General features: G+C 44.2%; 1 protein-coding gene across 1 annotated transcript in view; it reads right to left on the bottom strand.

Annotated features, from left to right (window-relative positions):
- Positions 1-765: 765 nt before the first annotated feature.
- LOC115267930 (autophagy protein 5) overlaps positions 766-20,551 on the bottom strand; it is a 54,609-nt gene continuing 34,823 nt past the window's right edge. The window contains exon 5 of the mRNA XM_029875664.2: positions 766-1,234. Coding sequence (XP_029731524.1) covers positions 1,122-1,234 — 113 coding nt within the window. The 3' untranslated portion in view covers positions 766-1,121. The remainder of the gene's footprint in view (positions 1,235-20,551) is intronic.

The raw sequence follows: 20,551 nt of genomic DNA, 5'->3' as shown, positions 1-20,551 counted from the left end.
TCCACCTTCCTCGACCGAGGAGACCGACCCGGAGTCCCATCCATCCGGCCGGGAGAGGTACAAGGTGCAGCTCATTTTCCCACTAACCTGCTAGGAGAGTGAGAAAAAATAATAAGCAAAGGACCCCGAATATAACAATTATTGTCTGGTACCTCCTCCTGTTCCTAAGGGGATCGAGGAATGCAGTGCGCAGCGCACCTGAAGTCAGTCGCTCGTCGGAGATCTTCTTCCAATTTGACGAACCGTTCCGTCCCTAGATGGGATCGAGCGTATTGTTGTTTGGTGTATTATTGTTATTGCACCGTTTGAGACCAGGAGGAGGATAGCTTGGAACAAAGCCCGGCCTATTGGGAGGGGGTCCTGCGTGCTCTGTTTTTCTTGTGTTGGCTCGACCCGGGTAGCTAATTTATTGCTTTATGACGGCAATAGAATATTCACACCTTTTTCGGATAAACACAGTGCAATGCCCTGGCTGGAGAAGAATGAAAGCAAATTGGTAGGAACCTTGGAGCGAAATGTTACTTATCCTCTTTCAAGTTTTTGCGGTCAAATTGCTAAACGGAATTGAACACTGATATGGTCTCACTCGCAGATCTGTTGACGTCACGACCGCGAATATGAGCCTAAACAAAACAAGTTATTCGCGATTTTTTTTGTTCCTATCCATATTGAAGCTCATACTAAATCATGACAAGGTTTATCAGTAAGAACAAATCCAAAAAGGACGTTTCTTTTTCGTTCTAAGCATTAATAAGGACTGAGATATTTGATGTTTGTCGTCACTATTTATCCATGTATCGTCATGAGACCCATCAGATACGGTCAGCTTAAGAGGCAAATTTATGTAATGAAATATGTAAGGTAATAAAGACTAGGATGCAATTCAGACATATAAACTTAATACATACTTCCCACTGAGTTGTTTTCCCTTACAAATATACGAATGCAAAGCGATTTAGCGTCCACTATCTTCTACCGTAACGTCAATGTTTTTTTCCAAGCAAGAACAATGGTCATATTACAAGCTACGATTGGAAATATAGTTCCATGGGCCTAAACGAGAACCACCTGAATGCTTACCTTCTAAACAGTAGAACGAGGCATATTTGTAGTCTAGATACTTAACCGTAGATCAAGCAGAGATGCAGAAAGTTGTCCGGATAGCTGAGGTGCTCGGAGAGCCACTGTAGGGGAGTCGTGGCCGGAACTGTGACTCCATGCGTTCGGGCTTCCACTGAAACGATAAAAAAGGTGCAGTGCTGATTAATTCACGGTGGACACACAAAATCAAAATCGAAAATCACATTTCGATTCTGCATTTTTTTTCTACGAATCTATAAAAACTTGTATATGTATGATGTAAAAATCACGTATCGCTTTTTAGAAGATTATCGAATATTTTCGACTCACTACAACGCAGTGTCAGTAGATCTATAGCAATACTTGGAAACGTTCAAAAAGCTGCATATCAGTAGAAATTAGTTTTGCAGAAAATATGCTATTAACTTTGATGATCTTCTAGTGTCAATTTATGAGGAAATTTTTGATGTTACTTGGATCACAATTTTCAAAAGAATTGTCTAATGAACACTTGAAGAAATATTAGACGAAGCTCCTAAAAAAATGGCTAAAGCGTTTCCTGTTGCTTCTAGGGATTTTAACGCCATTTCGAAAAACTGTTGTAAGAGCGTCCTGAGGGATTTCTGGTTGTTTGGCACCTTCATTGGTGTTCCTTCCGGGGATTTCTCCAGAACATCCGTCTAGGTATTCCTCCTGAAACTTTTATCTTTTATTCTTACAGATTTTTTCTCTGAGATTGGATCAATATTGGAATTCTTCAATAATTCTGGCTACGGATTCCAGCTTGCATGCTTTCTGTGGATTCGTTCAGATTCCTCAATGGATTTCATCTAAGAAGTTCGCCAGCAAATACTTCAGAAATTCCATTAAAGAATGTAACAGATTGGTCTGTTAGGAATTAGTTCTTTTAGGCAGCATGAGTTTAGTCTGGAAACTAGGAATTCAATCTATCTTGGAACTCCTGAAGGATTCCGAGAAAGAAACTTCTAGAGAAACCCCATCACTTTTGAAGCATTTCCACAAGAAAATTCTTGGAGGATTTCTTGAAAGAACTCCTGCAGAACTCCTAAAATAAACTTTTGAAGGATTCCACAAGGGACTGCTGGAGCATTTTTAGAAGGAACTTTTAGAGGATTCCTATAAATAACTCCTGAAAGGTTTCTATAAGGAATACAAGGATAGATCCCAGAAGGAACTTGTGGACGATTTTCAGAAGGACCTCATGAAGGATTCTCAAAAGTAACTTCTGGAGGGAGTCCAGAACAACTCCTGGAGAAAGAACTCTTAGAGGAAACGCAGTAGGAAATTCTGCAAAAATTCCAAAGACGATTCAAAATAGAATCCAGCAAAATTTCTTGAACATTATCTAAATCAATGCTCCAGGGAACTGTTGCTGCACAAATATTAGAAAGAACTTCTGCAGGAACCCTATAGGGATCTCGTGGGGAATGTTAGGATGAGTTCCAGAAAGATTTCAGGAAAAAAAATACCAGAAGAAACTCTTTGAAGAATCCCAGATAGCACTCCCGATGAAATCATTGAAAAACTTTTGTAGCAATCCCAGAATGAAATTCTGGTGGAACTCCTGAATGTCAGAAATAAATTGTGGAGAGACTTAAAAAAAGGATACCCGTAGCAAATTTTGAAGAATCGGACGAACTCCTGCAGAAATTCCAGAAGAAAAATCTTGGTGAATCTCAATAGCCACTTTTAAGTGAATTTCAAGAGGATATCTTGATTAAAACTCAGAACGAATTTCGATTCATGGTAGTATTCCTGAAAAAAAAAAATCCCGAAGAAACTTCCGGATTAATTGTAGAAGGGACATCTGGGTAAATCTGAGCATGAACTCCTGAAGAAGTCCAAGAAGTCGGAAACTCTTTCTTCAAAAAATGCTCATCGAATTCTAAGAGATAACCAAGCACAATGGTACGAGATAACCTGGATGAATACCAGAAATAACACTTTGGAACAATCTAAAATATGCTCTGGAGAAGTTCCAAGTGATTGCATAGAAAAAAAACTTGAAATTTTCTAGAAGTATCCCAGAAGAAACTTGTACAGGAACCTGTGAAGGAATACTTGAATCCCATCTTTGCTGGGGTTCCTATTCATATGGGGCTGTTTTGCGAGTGCCTCAGTCTCAGTACAGATCATAAAGTTCTTAATTTCAGGATATTATGGAGAACCTTTGATATCTAAAAAAAGTTACTCAGTTGCTTTCTGAACCTCGTGTGGATGCTTAGAATAAAAAAATGACCATTTCCGAGCTCAAATAGTAGAAATGTTTTGGAGCCCTTAAATTAGTTCTACGCTAATAATTAACTTCTTATCCCTTCGGACTAACGTTATTTAGAATAACTGTATCATTGTGTGGCAACAATATACAATTTCTTCCCTTGAATTAATAACTGAGGAAGTGCTCAAAAGAACACTAAGTTGAAGAGAGACATGACAAGTTCCAAGAAGAAGAAGAAGAATTTTTATCTTCATTAGCAGAAGAAGCACAATGTCTTTAGAATATGTATCGAGCATTGCAAAAACTTCGCGACGCTCGTGCAAATGTTTAATCTTAGAAAGCACAATGTTCACACATCCAACAACAAAAGAAACAGTGCTTAAACAAACCGATTAGTAGTCGAAACACCGCCCCACAATGGCACACGCTGCTGAAAAACTGTAACGGCGACTTCAACCAATGTAGGGTCTTGTACCATTTGGGCAGGTGTACCTATTTTGGGCACTTGCCGTTATAACTAAGTCAATTTCAAACGGATTGATTTGAATTTTTGTATAGAGTTAGGCACGTACAGTATCTAACTCTATACAAAATCTCAAATCAATCGGTTTGAAATTGACTTAGTTATAACGGCAAGTGCCCAAAATAGGTACACCTGCCCAAATGGTACAAGACCCTATGCTGAATCCGGTGTGAACATTTTGTGGTGGGACAATTTTGTTTGCCTGTGCGTCGTATTTGGCGTAAGATCGTCAATAGGGCATCGTGAATCACTCAGTCAATATGAAATCAATCGTTCTTTACAAAAATGAGATTGGTTTCGAAAACAGCCATGGGTATATTGAGGGAAAAAAGTTTAAAAATATTGAAATGAGGCTTATAATAGTCGTTGTCAAATTTGACTTTAGGATGCTCTGATTCAGTTGCAATTTTGATATTGAGGAGTCTCGAAGAGATTTTCTTCTTAAAAGAATCCCCAATAAAAAAAAAGTGTAGAAAGCAGAGACATTACAGAAAGGATCCGTGAAATAGTTCCTGAAAGAAATGCCTTCAGGAATTTCTAAATGTTTCCTTGCAAGAATTTCAAAAAAAAATCTATGAAGGAATTCTCAAATTAAGGAATGCTTGGAGAAATCCCAATAGAGTCTCTGGAGAAATTCCGGACGCAATCTTTGAAGGAATCAATGGAGCAATTCTCTGAAGAATCTTCGGAAAAATTCACGAAGCAATTGACAAACAAAACACAGCGCAACATTTTTTTGTCTCAAGAGCAAACTTATGTGTCTCCGAAGGATTTTGGGCCGCTAAATCCGAATCCGAGCTCAGATTTGCTCCAACACGTCGCAATTTTGAGCTATACCTCAATTCATAGGGCAAAATATGTCATTTTGAGCTTTTTTGACTGCAAGCCATTAAGCATGGAAATATTTTTTTTTAAGCAATCAAAAGGTTAATTGGTCAATTAACATCTAAATTAACGACTCATGCAAAATATTTCGTTTTACGTAATAAAATTTGATAGATTTAAGCATTTTATGTTAGTATGAAAACTTGCATGCAACTTTTGGAGGGTGACTTGTATGCGGAATATCGTACCTAACATAAATCGCTTAAAACTATCAAATTAGATTTGGGTAACGAAATATTTTGAATGAGTCGTTGATTTAGATGTTAATTGGCCAATTAACCTTTTGATTGCTTAAAAAAAATATTTCCATGCTTAATAACATGCAGTCAAAAAAGCCCAATATCGCATATTTTGCCCTATAAATTGAGGTATAGCTCAAAATTGTGACGTGTTGGAGCAAATCTGAGCCCGGATTCGGATTCAGCGGCCCAAAATCTGTCAGAGACACATAAGTTTGCTCTTGAGACAGACCAAAAGTTAATTTTTGTTACGCTGTGAAATCTGAAGGATGAACCCTTGCGGGAATTTCCAAAGAAATCCCTGAAGAAATTCTTAACAGAATCGCTTGAGGATGGATCTCCAAAGCAATCAGCTGCGAAATCCCTGAAGAAACCCCTGGAAGAATTCAATAAGGAATCTTTGGAAGAATCCTTGGAGAAAGCGCTGAAAGAATTCTTGGAGGATTTTTTGATGAAATGATTGAAGGAAGGAAGTTATATCTACACTAGCTACAAGTGTTGGAGAAACTCAGACACATTCAATTCGTTATGATTGATCGTTTTTCTGAACGGCGTAGTATCATAACACCCGAGAATCTTATAACGAATTAAAGGTGCATTTATCCGCGGCAAAACGCCCAAACATGGAGATTGCAGATGTACCACAAATTCCTAGGAAAGAAGGCAAATAAGATATTATGACGCATCTAAGTTTATGGACGATATTTCACAAGATAAGCGTCATAACGACCGGAACATTATGACCCCGAACGCAACAGAATCCCTTCCGGGAATCTTTCATGAAATTTTCTCGGTATTTTGGAAAAGATTCCTCCTGAGATTGTTCAGGAATTCCTCTAGATTTTTTTTTTCATGGATTTCGCCCGCAATTCCTTCCGAGATCATGTCAAGGTTTCTACCAGGGATTCCTCCATTGATATCTTCCGGGATTTCTCCAGGGATGTCTTCCAGGGATTCCCTCAGAGATTCCTTCAGTGATTCCTTTCGAGATTCTTTCCAGGATTCTATTATTGATCTTTCCCGGATTTCCTCTATGAAACATATCCTGAGATTCCTTTAGGGTTTCCTCCAGGATTTATCTGGAATTGCTACTAGGATTATTGATTCCTCTCGGTATTCTTTCGTGGATTTTTCCCGGGATTTGTTTGAGGGATTCGGTATTTGTTCATCGATTCCTCCATCAAAGATTACTCAAGGATGTTCTCCTGGGATTCCTTAGAGAATTATTTCGTCCTTCCGGGACTATTTCGGAAACTCCTCCCATGATTTCTTTGTTAATTATTCCCGGGTTCCCTTTCCCTATAGAGATTCCTCCCAAGAATGCCTGAATAATTTTATCAAAGATTCTTCTCGCGATTCCTTTCGACATTTCTCCATTGATTTTTGGTATTCCTTTAGGGTCTATCTCCCGGGATTTCTTCCGGCATTTTTTAAGGCATTCATCCCAAGAATAATTTAGGGATTCTTTTAGAGATTTCTTCTGTAAAACAGTCAAAACATATCTAATAACATTTCACAAGATCCCATATTTATTTTTTTTTATTAAAAGTGTCGGAGCGGAAGAAATGTTTTTGAAAATTGTCGTGAGCTTCTGGCCTTGTCTATCCGATGACTTATCGGTATGATAACTAGTATGCCGTCGGACATGCACGAACATCCATGCACATTGCACACAACAGAAACGCGTGCATGTTTATCTAATTCCATCCGAAGGAGATTTGGATTGTGAAAAGGGACAAACCATGTGCATTAGTGGAATCGAGTTCAGTTCTGTGCATTCAGGGAACAGAGATGGTCAAGTGGCTCCGTAGCTTGGAGGAAAGAAGCGCCCGTCTAGCGAATTGGGAGTCGTGGGTTGGATTCCCACTGGAGCACGTGGATTTCTTTACATAAATCGAATCTCAATTTGTTAATCAATCACGTATTTCTGTTGTGTGCATCAATGTCAAAGCGATCAAACGTTGTAATTTCCACTTAGCTTAATTAGCCTAAGCAAAAATCGACAAAGAAGTATTTTAACATCCTTAGTACTTGGCAAATATTAAGGCTGGGAGTAAGGTTCCTACAGAAAAAAATATTTAAAAATCGAATGGTAAGGTTTTTGGAAAATTGATTTGAAATTATGACATCTAACACGATGCATATTACTTTTAGTGTATTTTTTCTAAAAGTCTTTCATATTACCTCAAACATCTTCAATCCAACTAACCGTTTACGAGTTTTTGTGAAGATTTTTTTTTTCATAAGCCCATTTCAAAAGTTAGGTGAGTACAAATTATTATATGTTGATGAAAAAGTAAATGATTCATGAAATCCAGCGCATACAGAAAACCTCATTCAGACAGAAAAATAAGATTTGCACTAAACCTTCTGGTCATTAAAATGTAGAAGGTGGGAAACCGTGAAGATAGAGACATCACATGATTATAGTTTTGAAGATAAAATTATCCTCAAAACAGGTTAGATATGGGCTCCGTCCAGCGGTTTCCGTAGGGCCAGTCGGATTAAAGGCTTCATTTATCCTTACTGGATAACTTCATCTGACGGACAAATTTTGCCGAGGACCAAGATACAATCTATAAAGCATATGATCTAGGGTACTGGTTGTCTTATTAAGCATGTCGCTCCAATTTTCATCCTACGAAAAACAAAGGATTGAAGCGTTGTTTGTTTTGTTTTTTTTTTTGTTAGGAGTGAGCACGCATGAAAACAAAAATAACGGAATCAATCGGTGCCGTAACCGTTTGTTTTCGAATAGAATGAATATGGGAGCGTGATGGAACACATACCTTACAACATGTTACCGTAACGAGACACTGTTTTCACTCAAATGTAACGATGCGCTCGCGAAACAAAATCAAAAATATTTTCTAAGATCAAGGATGTTTTCGTTCACCTGGAAATCATTTGACTCATTTATCCATAACTCAGTTCACGAGCATAATATTAAAATGAGATGTTCGGCAAACTTGTAAATAAGTGTTTTTCCTACACTCAGGCAAATAAACCTAAGATTATCATAAGATCTAAGTTATGAAATGGACTTTAAACAATTCATAACGGCTAGATTGAATTTCATAAGGTCATAAGTTTGGCTTTTATACACATTTAGCACCACGATATTCTCAAGCGTCGAAAGCCGCGTGGGTTGGACACGAGCTCAGTGATGGATCGATTGCAGTCTGCATCATTATACGATTTTTCTGCTCTTTTCATAAGTTTATCTTATGTAATTAGGTCATAATAGGCATGTTTAATTTTCATAAGGAATTCTTATGGCATCCCATACTTTACAGTTGTACCTAAATTTCATAAGGTATTTTGATGAATTTTGGTAGTTTACTTCGCTGAGTGTACAGTTATCACCAAGGACGCCATATCATAAATCTCATATACGCGGCGTGAGAGCGCTAGTACCACCTACTCATACTAAACGATCGAAAAATCCGATCGTTTAGTATGAGTAAGTAGTACTAACACTTTTACGCAGTAAATATAAGAGTTAGAATACGGCGTCCTTGGTGATAATTGTAGAAAAAATAATAATCTATAAGTTTGTCGAACATCACATTTTAATATTAGGCTTCTGAACTGAATTATAGACAAATGAGTCAAATGATTGCCAGTTGATCTAAAACATCCTTGTCTAAGATATACAATTAACAGCATATATCATTTCGAAACATTTCGGTTTGAAATTTAAAAATAAGTAACAAAATGTAACACTTAACCACTTAAAATAAATCTATATAAATGCAGTGGCAGACGTGGGACCACGCATAACTTACGAACGGAAGGTCAGATTTAGGTCGTCTTAGTTTTATTCTGTTAGTTTTCACCCAAGGAAGGTTTATGAGGTAAAAAAAACATAGAGAAATAACGATTTTCCGGGGACTTGACGGGGATCTGGGCTTGCAACGTCGAAAAACGCAGTGGCCAAGACAAAGTTTGTCGGGGACAGCTAGTATTGTATATACAGCCCAAATTTGTACCAATGATGCACATTAGAGTGGGTCAACGTTGTATGGAGAAACTTTAAATTTGATCGTATCAACCCGGAACAAAGCTTTTTCAATCTATATTAGCGTCCAAAACAACTGTGCAAAATTTGGGAGCGGTTGATTGCGTACCCGTATTCCGCATTGCGATTGAAATTTGTATGGAAGTTAGTATGGGAAAACGTACTTTTTTGCATTTCACACATAAGATGAATTCTTTTGTCCAATACCATGTAACAAATGACGTTAAAGTATAGCCTAGGATATGCCGAAAAACTTTGCCGAAGACCGCAAAGTGATCCGACGCTTGTGAAAAAAGTTATTCGTCTGGTAACTTAGGCCAAAAATTGAGATTTTATTATTGATATTATTCCTTTACATGTTAAATGTTAAGCACCACCGGGCAATCTGTACGTTATAACTTTTTTCACAAGTGTCGGATCACTTTGCAGTCTTCGGCAAAATTTTCCGGCATATCCTAGGCTATACTTTACCGTTATTGGTTAGATTGTTTTAGACGAAAAATTTCAGTTTCTGAGAAAAATTCAAAAAAGCACGTTTTCCCATACTAAATTCCATACAAATTTCAATCGCAATGCGGAATACGGGGAATCAACCAATCGCTCCCAAATTTTGCACAGTTACTTTGGACGCTAAAATGAATCGAAAAAGCTTTGTTCCGAAAAATCGACTTTGTTGACCCAGTCTAATGCACATATAATAGGTTGACAAACAGTCAAAATTTGAGATTTTTTGATGCACTCTATGAAAAGTTATAGCTTGTTGAATTTTTTTGTGGGAGAAAAAAAGTTGCCTATCCCAAACATTTTGGCCATCCCCTGTATATGAACATTCATCTAAAGAGCTGGATATAAAACCTGCTGAACCATATGTCTACGAAGATAATATTTGTTTACGAAAGGCGATTCCTCGTGCGGTCACGTTAGGGAACGTCCATAAACTACGTCACGCAAAAATTGGTCATTTTCAACCCCCCCTCCCCCTATGTCACACTTTTTGTATGGAACCTCTGAAAGTTTTGTATGGGTCGTCACACTTTTCTGAACCCACACCACCCCCTCCCACCTCCCCCCCCCCTTAAAGCGTGACGTAATTTATGGACGCTCCCTGTAATGTGTCAAAAGATGTTATTAATTCCGCTGTAATGTGTCAAAAGATGTTATTATAGATGATATTCATTATGATATTGCTTAAATCTTCGCGACCCATCAGTTGGTCATGTCATGGCCGATAGGCCCATAGTTTGAGAAGCGCTATTTTTTCTAACCCAATTAAACATCTAAGATTTATGAAACGATTTCGGATCAACTGGGAATCAAACGAAATCCGTCACCATCAGCCAGCATAGTCTAGCTGAAAAACCTTCGCGTCTACTATTGTATTTGTGTGGGGTATGGGTCCTATTTTCGATCTGACAAAAACAAAATCAAAATCTGGTTTGACTGCATAAGTTTAGTTCTAGTATTGGAGAAGAGTGCAAGAAAGCACTCATCATAAATGTGTAGTAATTGGACTAGTGTAGAATTGATGGTTGTGAACTAATCATAAAAAATCACCCACATGTTTGAACAAGAAATCTAGAAGTGAAATTTCGTCAGATTTTAATCTTATCAGTAATAAAATTAGAGTATGTACAGATAATGATTAACATTACAACGTGTACAGCCATGAACTGCAGGTGGCACCCAAGTATTTTCCTGATCTATGAGGTGTGACCGCAACAGCGGGCCTGTCTTGTATTCCGTACCCTTTCGGTGACCAAATCTAGCCATATCACTTGGACTTATCAGCGATTCGTAACCTACACCAATCACATCATCACTGCATACTGGAACAGTAGTGATAACGGTTCAAAACGTAATAGATCGCATTAATCATAAGTAATTACGTGAACGTGACTGGAAACATCTACCCATTAGCCAAGGGCAATCGCGCCTATTCAAGGACGCCGGCATTGTGCGACTTCGCCGATGTCGTCGTCGTCGTCAGTTAATGCGCCCGTCAAAGTCCAAATTCCAACGATTTCCAAAAAACACAAAACGCAATCCAAACCGTTCAATCATTCTGCCCTGTTCGCTTGCTACTGCTTGCTACTGACGACAGTCCCGGTTTCTGTCGCCACCATGTCTAATGGAGCCGAGTTGCGTTTCTTCTTCTCTGACGACGATGAATTCGGCTATAGAGGTAAACCACACGGCGCGGCGCTGATTGCAGCCAAGTTGACAAAAAACAACAAGCGCAATGAGGGGAAATATTTGGCTCAAAAGTCGCCATTGTCGCTGCCGAGTTTCTGCAGTAGGCAGGCAGGCAGGCATTGGGTATTAGATCATCATCAAAAAAGAAAATTTCACAAGATTGCATCAACCTCGATTCGAGGAGGCGCATTCCAACCGTTTTTATAAATAGTAACAGCAACGGCAGTGTAATGCACCGTTAGCCGCCTAGAGAGTGCGCTTATCACACTTGTCCGAACGTTTTAGTCACACTGCACTTACACTTTAAATTGTCGAACTGACGAACTGCCGTCTTTAAGGCGAAGTTTGTTTCAACCGTCGAAGCAATGGCGCCCGCGCATCAATCATCGCTCGCACTTGACACCTCTCGCCTTAGGGCTGTCGCCATTCGCTCTAAGACTTATGCACCGCGCTTCACTGCACTCAGTGCAGATGCAGTAGGTAGGTGGTAGGTGTGGAAGGAAATTTTCTAGTTTCGTTTCGAACAGAGAGCCATGCACTCGATTTTGAACGGTTCGGTGCGGTGTCCCACTGTCTCTCCTCATCTGGGTCTTCTAATTTGCTGTAACGAATTGCTGGCGCGTCAAGAATGACTGTACCAACAGCCATCACCACCAGCAGTGCTTAGCCTAGCTATAGCTACCTACTAATTCATCTATTTTGGGCACTTACGTCCGAAAGTGGTGCTGCTTCTGCTAGCTAGCTAAACAGTTGCCAGCGGCTTTTGCCTTTGAGAGTAAAACAAAGGCGCTTCAAGAATGTAGGCCGCTTGCATTTTCATTGACACGGGCCAGAATAGTTGGGGTCATTCAGGATTTCTATAGATGGCCTGCTCTCATCTACATACTTAACCATTTTTCGAGTGTACTTTGGGCTAATTATTATCAATATAGCCTCTTTCCAGGAATTTATATCCCACATTCACTTGGAAACAGTCGGACTATGGGATTCTGCAAACCTAAGCATTTGTTCTCCTAGGTTTAAAAGCGGCTTACAGCAATGTCTGTTCCACACGATAGGGGCGGCTGATCGACGCATCTTCCAAGTGTCAGTGGTGGACTCTAAGCTCAACTGAATACTATGATTCTCCGGAAAGTTAGGGGGTTAGTATCCGGTCGAACAAATCAGCTGTAAACATAAGGGGCTGTCCATAAACCACGTGGTCATTTTTTTGGGACTTCTCAACCCCCCCCCCCCCCGCGTGGTCATTAGTCCATACAAATTTTTTTATTCGTCCATACAAAATGGTCATTGGCCGAACCCCCCCCCCCCCCCCCCATGACCACGTGGTTTATGGACAGCCCCTAATTAGCAACAGAATAATACGAACCAAGACCAATGGCAACGATCGCACAGCGAACAAAAAGGACTTGCGATTGGAAGCTTGTTACGTGGAATTACCGATCTCTCAACTTCATTGGGAGCACCCGCATACTCGCCGATCTACTGAAAGACAGCGGGTTGGGCTTCAGGAGATGTGTTGGGCAGAATCCATGGTACGGAGGTTTAGATATAAATCTAACTATCAGAGTTAGGGGAACGAGCTAGGAACAGTTCAATTTGTGCACGACCCCTAATCTACGTGCACAACTAACACTCCATTGGCACAGATGATGATAAAAGACGCTTTTTTCGCGAAGGTCGAACACGAGTAAGCTGCCCAAGCCACTGCATCAAGATCATCATATGAGACAAAATTGCTCAGGTACCTAGGCCAGAAATTCAAACCGAGGATAGGATAGGTCAATGCCCATCAGTTGACGAATGAAAACGGCTTACGTATCATCGACTCCGTCACCTTCAAGCCTTCGTCATACTTACACTTACACGTTATGATTGGTGGAAGATACATTTACGACATTATTGGCCTCAGAACCTATTATGGCGCTCGGGTTCTAGCATCAGCGCTGACCACTAGCTGGCATTGGCTAGTTTCCGTTCAAACCTCTCCGTCATCAACGACGACCGCTTTGGTACGATATAAGGGCCTAGAGCAAGCGAATGTCGTATTTCCACTGGGAACTCTAACCTCAACATCTCGTCGTGCATGACATGCCTTAACACCGGACCCAGGATGGAACCTTGCGGAACTCCTGAGGTTATGTGAAAGCACTTCCAACCCACCTCTGTGTCATAAACTAGTACTCGACTCTGGAAGTAACTTCCAAGAATCTTGTACAAGTACTCCGGTTTTCCCAGACGCAGGGGCGCATCGGCAATAGCCGGCCAACTGTCGCTATTGACCACGTTCTTTTCATCCAGAGTCACTACCGCGCAGTAGCGAATCCCCCTTCTCTTACGTTGGAGCGCTATCTCGGCGGTTTCTGTAACCGACAGGATAGCGTCTACGGTCGACCTCCCTTTCCGGAAGTCGAACGGGTTATTCGAGAGACCATTTACACCCTCGGTGTGCCATTCTATTGAGGATGATCTTTTTGAGCATCTTTCTCGCCGTGTCGATCAAGCATATTGGTCTATATGCCGACGGGTCTCTGGGTGGTTTCTCCGCCTTTGGCAATAGAACCAGGCTCTGCCTCTTCCAAACTTCTGGGAAAACTCCCTCATCCAGGCTTCTGCAATAGCTACTTTCAAAAGCCCCTCGATGATATTTTTCAACATCTCTGGAGATAACTCTGTAGGAGCCGTTACACCTCTCGTCTTGGCCATCTCGGTCCTGCAGGCTTCATCCCACGGATTCGTTGGCACTCAATCCCACGGATTGGCACTCTGACAGAAACCCTCACAGCAGGCCTTTTTAACTAACTTGTCCTTATCTCGGTCTTCAGAGCGGCTTTTGCAGCGGCAAACTCCACCCATCGTTCGTTTCGCTCTTCCTCAGATTGTGCCCGCTGCATCCGCCGCCTTCTTGCCCATAGGCAGGCACGGCGCAGGTCCGCAATCACTTGAGTCCACCAGTAAGCCGGTGGTCTCCCATTTCTAGGGTGGACTCGCCTAGACATGGTCACACCGCACGCACGCGAGAACACCGCTACCAGCTCGTAGGTTTCGCTCACGGCGGAGCGCTTCCCTAAATAACCCTTCGTAGAAGTATGAAGTCTTCCACCTTCAAGAGCATGGCCTTTTTTTTTTTTTTTCCTTCTAAACCATAGGGGGATAATCTGCTCAACAGACACCCTAACAGAAGGTTAGGGTAGTGTAGGTCTGACAGGCCGTCTTCTACAACAAAAGTAAAATCCAGGACTACTCTCTCCTCGTACCCACTAAACCATTCCTATGGTCGCCAAACCCTACGTCTCTCCGGAACCACCAAGAAGGTATTGCTTCAGAGAGGGGCTAGTGCACATCGCACCCACAAGGTTAGCTGCGTAGCCTGCAGCAACGAACATCGATGACTCGCTTTGGAGAGTCCATCACGGTAGCATGCTGGCGCTTAGCCAGTTTCCCGAGTGGTCCTCGCCACTCCCTTTGTCCTCGGAAGGCGGGCAGGGTCAACCCCGCCCGCGCCCTACTGCTGAGCGGACATCAAGAACAGATGCCCACGTGCAACCCGATCTGACCTGCCCGTAAGGAAGGGTATCACTACCCTTCAGGCCCTATCAGATGCACCCGTAGGTTGCAGACAGCAGGATCTCACCTACCCCGACCCTTGCCGGGGACCCCTTTCCAACCGCGGGCTCGGATCCAACCCAGTAGACCGACGCCACGACAGCACCGCTACCGGGGCTTCCTCTCCGCGGCCACTTAATCGTTGTAAGGGTCGATCTCGACCGCAGGGCACCGGTATGACCTACGAAGCCGACTCCGAACCCCTGGACCACCTCTTGTACTGCATCTGGACTAGCCATTCTCCGATTCCACGCGCCACCTCCTCTGTAGCTCCCAGACGATGTGGGTAATAGCCGTTGAAACGGCGTTCCAGCCAAACTCATCCCTACACATCCTCTGGACCAAGTTGTCCGGAGTTGTGTCCTCCCCGCAAGTGGCAAGCATGCGGTCACGCATTGTGCGAAAACGCGGGCACACGAACAAAACGTGTTCCGCCGTTTCCTCTAAACCATTGCACACTGGGCATTCGGGAGAATCCGCATGCCCGAAACGGTGTAGATACTGTCGGAAGCAACCATGACCTGTAAGGACCTGTGTCAGGTGGAATGTGACTTCCCCATGGCGTCTATTAATCCAACTATCTACCCTCGGTATCAACCTATAGGTCCACCTTCCTTTGGTGGAACTGTCCCACGCGCGCTGCCATTTGACCATAGAGGCCATCCTGACAGTCCTGCGTATGCCTCTTGTGCCGCGCATTTCGAAGCACTCCATGTCCTCACTGATAAGAATGCTGATAGGCACCATACCAGTAATGACGCAGAGAGCGTCGTGTGACACGGTACGGTACGCGCTCGCAACCCTCAGGCACATAAGCCTGTAAGTACTTTCCAGCTTCCGTCGGTAGCATTTAGTACTTAGCGCGGTGCCCCACGCCGGGCCGCCATACCTAAGTATGGATGTAGCAACACTAGCCAGAAGCTTGCGCTTACTGGCGTACACCGCAGAGCTATTGGACATCATCCGGGACAGTGCCGCAATAGCTGTGGAGGCTCTTTTACAGGCATAATCGACGTGGCTACCGAAGGTAAGCTTATCGTCGATCATCACGCCCAAGTGTTTGACGGAGCGCTTTGACAGGATAGTACAGTCTCCTACACTGATCTCCGTCTGCTGCTCCGACTTCAGGTTGTTAACAACCGTCACCTCTGTCTTGTGGTGAGCCAGCTCCAGTTTCCTGGACCGCATCCACGCCTCCACAACTTTGATCGAGTGGTTGGTAGTCAACTTTACCTCCTCGATCGTTTCACCGTAGACTTCGAGCGTAATGTCGTCGGCAAATCCGACAATCACCACTCCCACTGGATACTCTAACCTCAACACCTCGTCGTACATGACATTCCATAACACCGGACCCAGGATGGAACCTTGCGGGACTCCTGAGGTTATGTGAAAGCACTTCCGACCCACCTCCATGTCGTAGACTAGTACACGATTCTGAAAGTAACTTCCGAGAATCTTGTACAGGTACTCCGGTATCCCCAGACGCAAGAGCGCATCGGCAATAGCAGACCAGCTGGCGCTATTAAACGCATTCCTTACATCCAGAGTCACTACCGCGCAAAAGCGAATTCCCCTCCTCTTAGGCTCGAGTGCTTTCTCGGCGGTTTTTGTAACCGACAAGATAGCGTCTACGGTGGACCTCCCCTTCCGGAAGCCGTACTGGTTACTCGAAAGACCATTTTCGCCCTCGGTGAACCGCAACATTCTATTGAGGATGATCTTTTCGAGCACCTTCCCCGCCGTGTCAATCAAGCATATTGGTCTATATGCCGACGGGTCTCCGGGTGGTTTCCCCGCCTTTGGCAATAGTACCAGGCTCTGCCTCTTCCAAGCTTCTGGGAAAACTCCCTCGTCCAGGCATTTCTGCATAGCAGACCTGAACATCTCGGGAGCCTCTGCAATAGCTACTTTTAAGGCCAGGTTCGGAACTCCGTCCGGACCTGGGGCCTTACCTACGCTAAGGGACTTAGCTATCCCCGCAAGTTCCACATCGGTGACCCTCTCCTCATCGCCAGCCCCAGTCCCCGGCTGTCCTACGAAAGGAGGCCAAGGACTAGGATCATGACGCGGAAAAAGTCCTCCAATGATCCCCTCCAACATCTCTGGAGATTGCTCTGTAGGAGCCATCACACCTCTCGTCTTGGCCATAACGATCCTGTAGGCGTCACCCCACGGGTTCGTATTGGCACTCTGACAGAGACCCTCAAAGCAGGCCTTTTTGCTTGCTCTTATCTCGGTCTTAAGCGCGGCTTTTGCAGCGACGAACACCACCCGCCGTTCGTTTCGCTCTTCCTCTGATCGTGCTCGCTGCATCCGCCGCCTAGCCCGTAGGCAGGCGCGGCGCAGGTCCGCAATCGCGTCGGTCCACCAGTAAGCCGGTGGCCTCCCATTTCTAGGGTGGACTCGCCTAGGCATGGTCGCATCACACGCACGTGAGAGCACCGCTACCAGCTCGTCGCCGTCTAAACCGATTAAGTTTCGCTCACGGCGGAGCGCCTCCCTAAATACCCCTTCGTCGAAGTATGATGTCTTCCACCTGCGAGGGCTTGGCCTTGGGCCTAGCCGTCGGTTCCTCCACCCGCTGTCTGCTGTTATTGTAGTCGATACTGTCGACTCCGCACCGTTCCGACTAAAGGTACTCTTGGTACCGACATTAGGCAGGTCGATATCTAATATAGTCAGTGTCTCTAGCAGGATCTGACCCCGCTGTTTCGTGAAACGGCTTACCAATTCCCCGGCCTAGGCAGTGAAGTCACCCGCTATTACCACCATCCTCCGCCCTGTCATCACGATCGGCCACCACGGAGGCACATAACATCTACAGAAGAAGATACCGTTTACTTTTACGACCACGGAAACCTCATAGGTAGTAAACACACGGAGTATTCACCCGTCGTTCATATCGCCGGCATTTTTCTGGACCCATTCGCGATCTAATTGCCGTTGCCAGCGGGTACTCGCAATGGGACCGCAATGATGGCAATATCCCGCACTGCGCACGCCGGCTCCCAAATCCACGAGCTTGGCGTCGCTTCGCATCGCCTTCAAGACCTCCGAGTACTTCAGTCTTGAAGACGAGCGCCTCGCCTTTCTCACGCTTGGCACCTACTTTTTTACGCCTTCTTAGTTTAACGTCCCTGATCTCCTTGACCTGCGGTTTTTTCTTCTTCCTCTTGCGCTCGACTTTCGCCCAGAGGGGGTCCTCCCCTTGGTTCACTCTACTTTGTGGTTGCCAAGGGCCTAACAACGGTCGCAACCCCCTGTTCCCTTCCATCCAGGACGGGCCAGCCTTTTCGGGTCCAACCTTCCCAGCTTTCCGGGACGCCTGACTGGGGTTCGACTTACCGGCATTACTGCCAACCTATTACGAGTATTAGCCACACCTTTTGGACTTCCTGCGAAAGCGAAGGCCTCCATCTGGCTCCGTGACCTTTACTTTCGTCGGTTCCGGCGCTGCTGCAGTTTTCGCGAGTCACGTAATCTTGCTTGGCATCGACTTACGAAGTCGCAACAGGGCCGTTTTCAGGTCCTTACTTATGCTGGACGCAAAGTCGATGATCTTGCCCAGCTGCTGCTCAGCCACCTCTATCGAGGACAGCCCGTCTCGCTTTCGGTTGATGGCCCTCATCAACCACGCTTCGTCCACTATCTCTCCTGGCTAGCCGGGGTATGAATCGGAGATCTCGATAACCCACATCTTGCAAAGGGGTTAGCCTGTTGTTTGTTTTTGATTTTGATTTGATTTCATAGTTAATCCCACGAGTTGCACGGCAAAGGAGATTCACCACGCCAGAGCCCTGCATTAACGCGGTAGGGGATGAAATACTGTGGAGGGTGCCCAGGTACTCCTCAGGCTCCGTTAACGATCAGGCATCGTTTTCACACTTTCGATCACTCGGCACGGGTCTCTTGACACCTTGAATTGGGGTTAGTAGTCTAGTCATATTCTTAACTGGCGACTAAGGCAACTGCGTATCGTGTGGCAGGCACGAAGATACCCCATGCCCTAGGAAGTCGAAAAGTTCCTGGACCGATCGGAAATCTAACCCGTCACTCTTAGCATGGTCATATTTAATACTCACGCCTTTACAATTGTGGCTATTTGGCTTACTGGGTCCCTGGGGAGGACCACCGATGAACTCTTCCTTGTCATGATCCAAGTACTTGGCCTCCTTCCGTAGGACCTCTGAGGGCTAGGGCTTGCGATGAGGTGATGGTCAACGTTGAGGAACTTGCGGGATTGATAAAACACTTTAGTGTAGATAAGGTCACAGATCCGGATGGAGTTTCGAACCTGGTAATAAGAGTAGCTATTGCAGACTCCTGTGATTTTCAGATCTGCTGTGCAAAAATGTTTGAACGAGGCATAGTGCCAAAGGTAGCACGTCGGAATGTAGACCAATATACTTGTTCGACACGGCTGAGAAGCTGCTCGAAAGGATCGTCCTGAACAAGCTGTTGAGGCACATCGAGGGTGTAGATGGTCTCTCGTGTAACCAGTTCGGCTTCGGGGAGGGGAGGTCAGCCGTAGATACTATCTTGACGGTTACAAAAACCGCCGAGATAGCGCTCCAGTTCAGCGTAAAGGAAGGGGATTTCGCTACCGTACATTAGTGACCCTCGAGTACTGGTATATGACACAGAGGTGGGTCGGAAGTAGAATGTTATGTACGACGAGGTGCTGAGGTTGAAGTTCTTAGTGGGCGTGGACATTGTCGGCCTTATTGCCAATACTAAACTGAAGGTCTATGGTGAATCGATCGAAGAGCTCGAACTGACTGCTGCCAAATTGATGGGCTGGGCAATCTTAGGACTACCAAGTTGGCTTCAATGTTCAAATGACAAAGTATGCGGGACATTTCTAGCACAGGATGATGGACCCAAAGGTTGATTCCGAGCGTAGATTTTTGGGTCAACAGGCATGTGCACTCGGGTTTATAGCTTACTTATTATTGAGGATCTTCCGTAAAGTGTAAAGCGACGAGACATGCTCAAAAGCGGTGGCATGTTTTTTACAAAATCTGGTCTCTGCTTTTCGGATGACACGAACATTAGATAAAGCTCGCAAAGTTGATTGTAACTGATCTGGATGTCACAAGAAGGCATTATGTTGTTTTAAAATGTGAATTTATTTGTTGAGGTTGCCTAAACGTAATGATTACACCATTCAAACCTCATTAGTCATGACTCAACTAAATTTTTCCACTCGGTCAAGTGATCACCAATTCGGTCGTTCGATAAGCTCCCATCCAACCTACCCACTAACAGCCACCGGCCTGCTACAATCATTGACTCAAAATCACCTCAGCACAGCGCTGCGCGGGAACCACTTTTGTCCGGTTTCAATCATGTGACGCGCCCTTCGAAGAGATTGATTGACGCGATTCTCTATCTCTCGCTCCGCTGGCTGCTGGCTGCTTACCTAAGATGATATATATTTTAAGACTGACGACGACTGATCTCATACACAAATCTCAACCAACAACGTAGGAAGCTGCACGTATTCGGCGAGGAGAAGGAAAAAAACACCCTCCAACCGTCATTGGCCGCCGCTGTTGGGTCGAGCCTCCTCACCAGCGCGCAGCGTCCTCTTGTCTCTCGCAAACAGAGCGCTCACGAGGTAATGGGCTATTTTAATAATTCCTTCCCCAGGGGGGTTCCTCACCTGCTATACTCAACTGACCAACCGACCGACCGAGACCACGGTGTCAAATGTGCAAGGTTACAACACACGCCACGCGGTCGGTAGCAGTCAGCAAGTG

Source organism: Aedes albopictus, chromosome 3 (genome assembly GCF_035046485.1).
Source record: "Aedes albopictus strain Foshan chromosome 3, AalbF5, whole genome shotgun sequence".
Taxonomy (NCBI): domain Eukaryota; kingdom Metazoa; phylum Arthropoda; class Insecta; order Diptera; family Culicidae; genus Aedes; species Aedes albopictus.
This window is presented reverse-complemented; position numbering and strand designations above follow the sequence as displayed.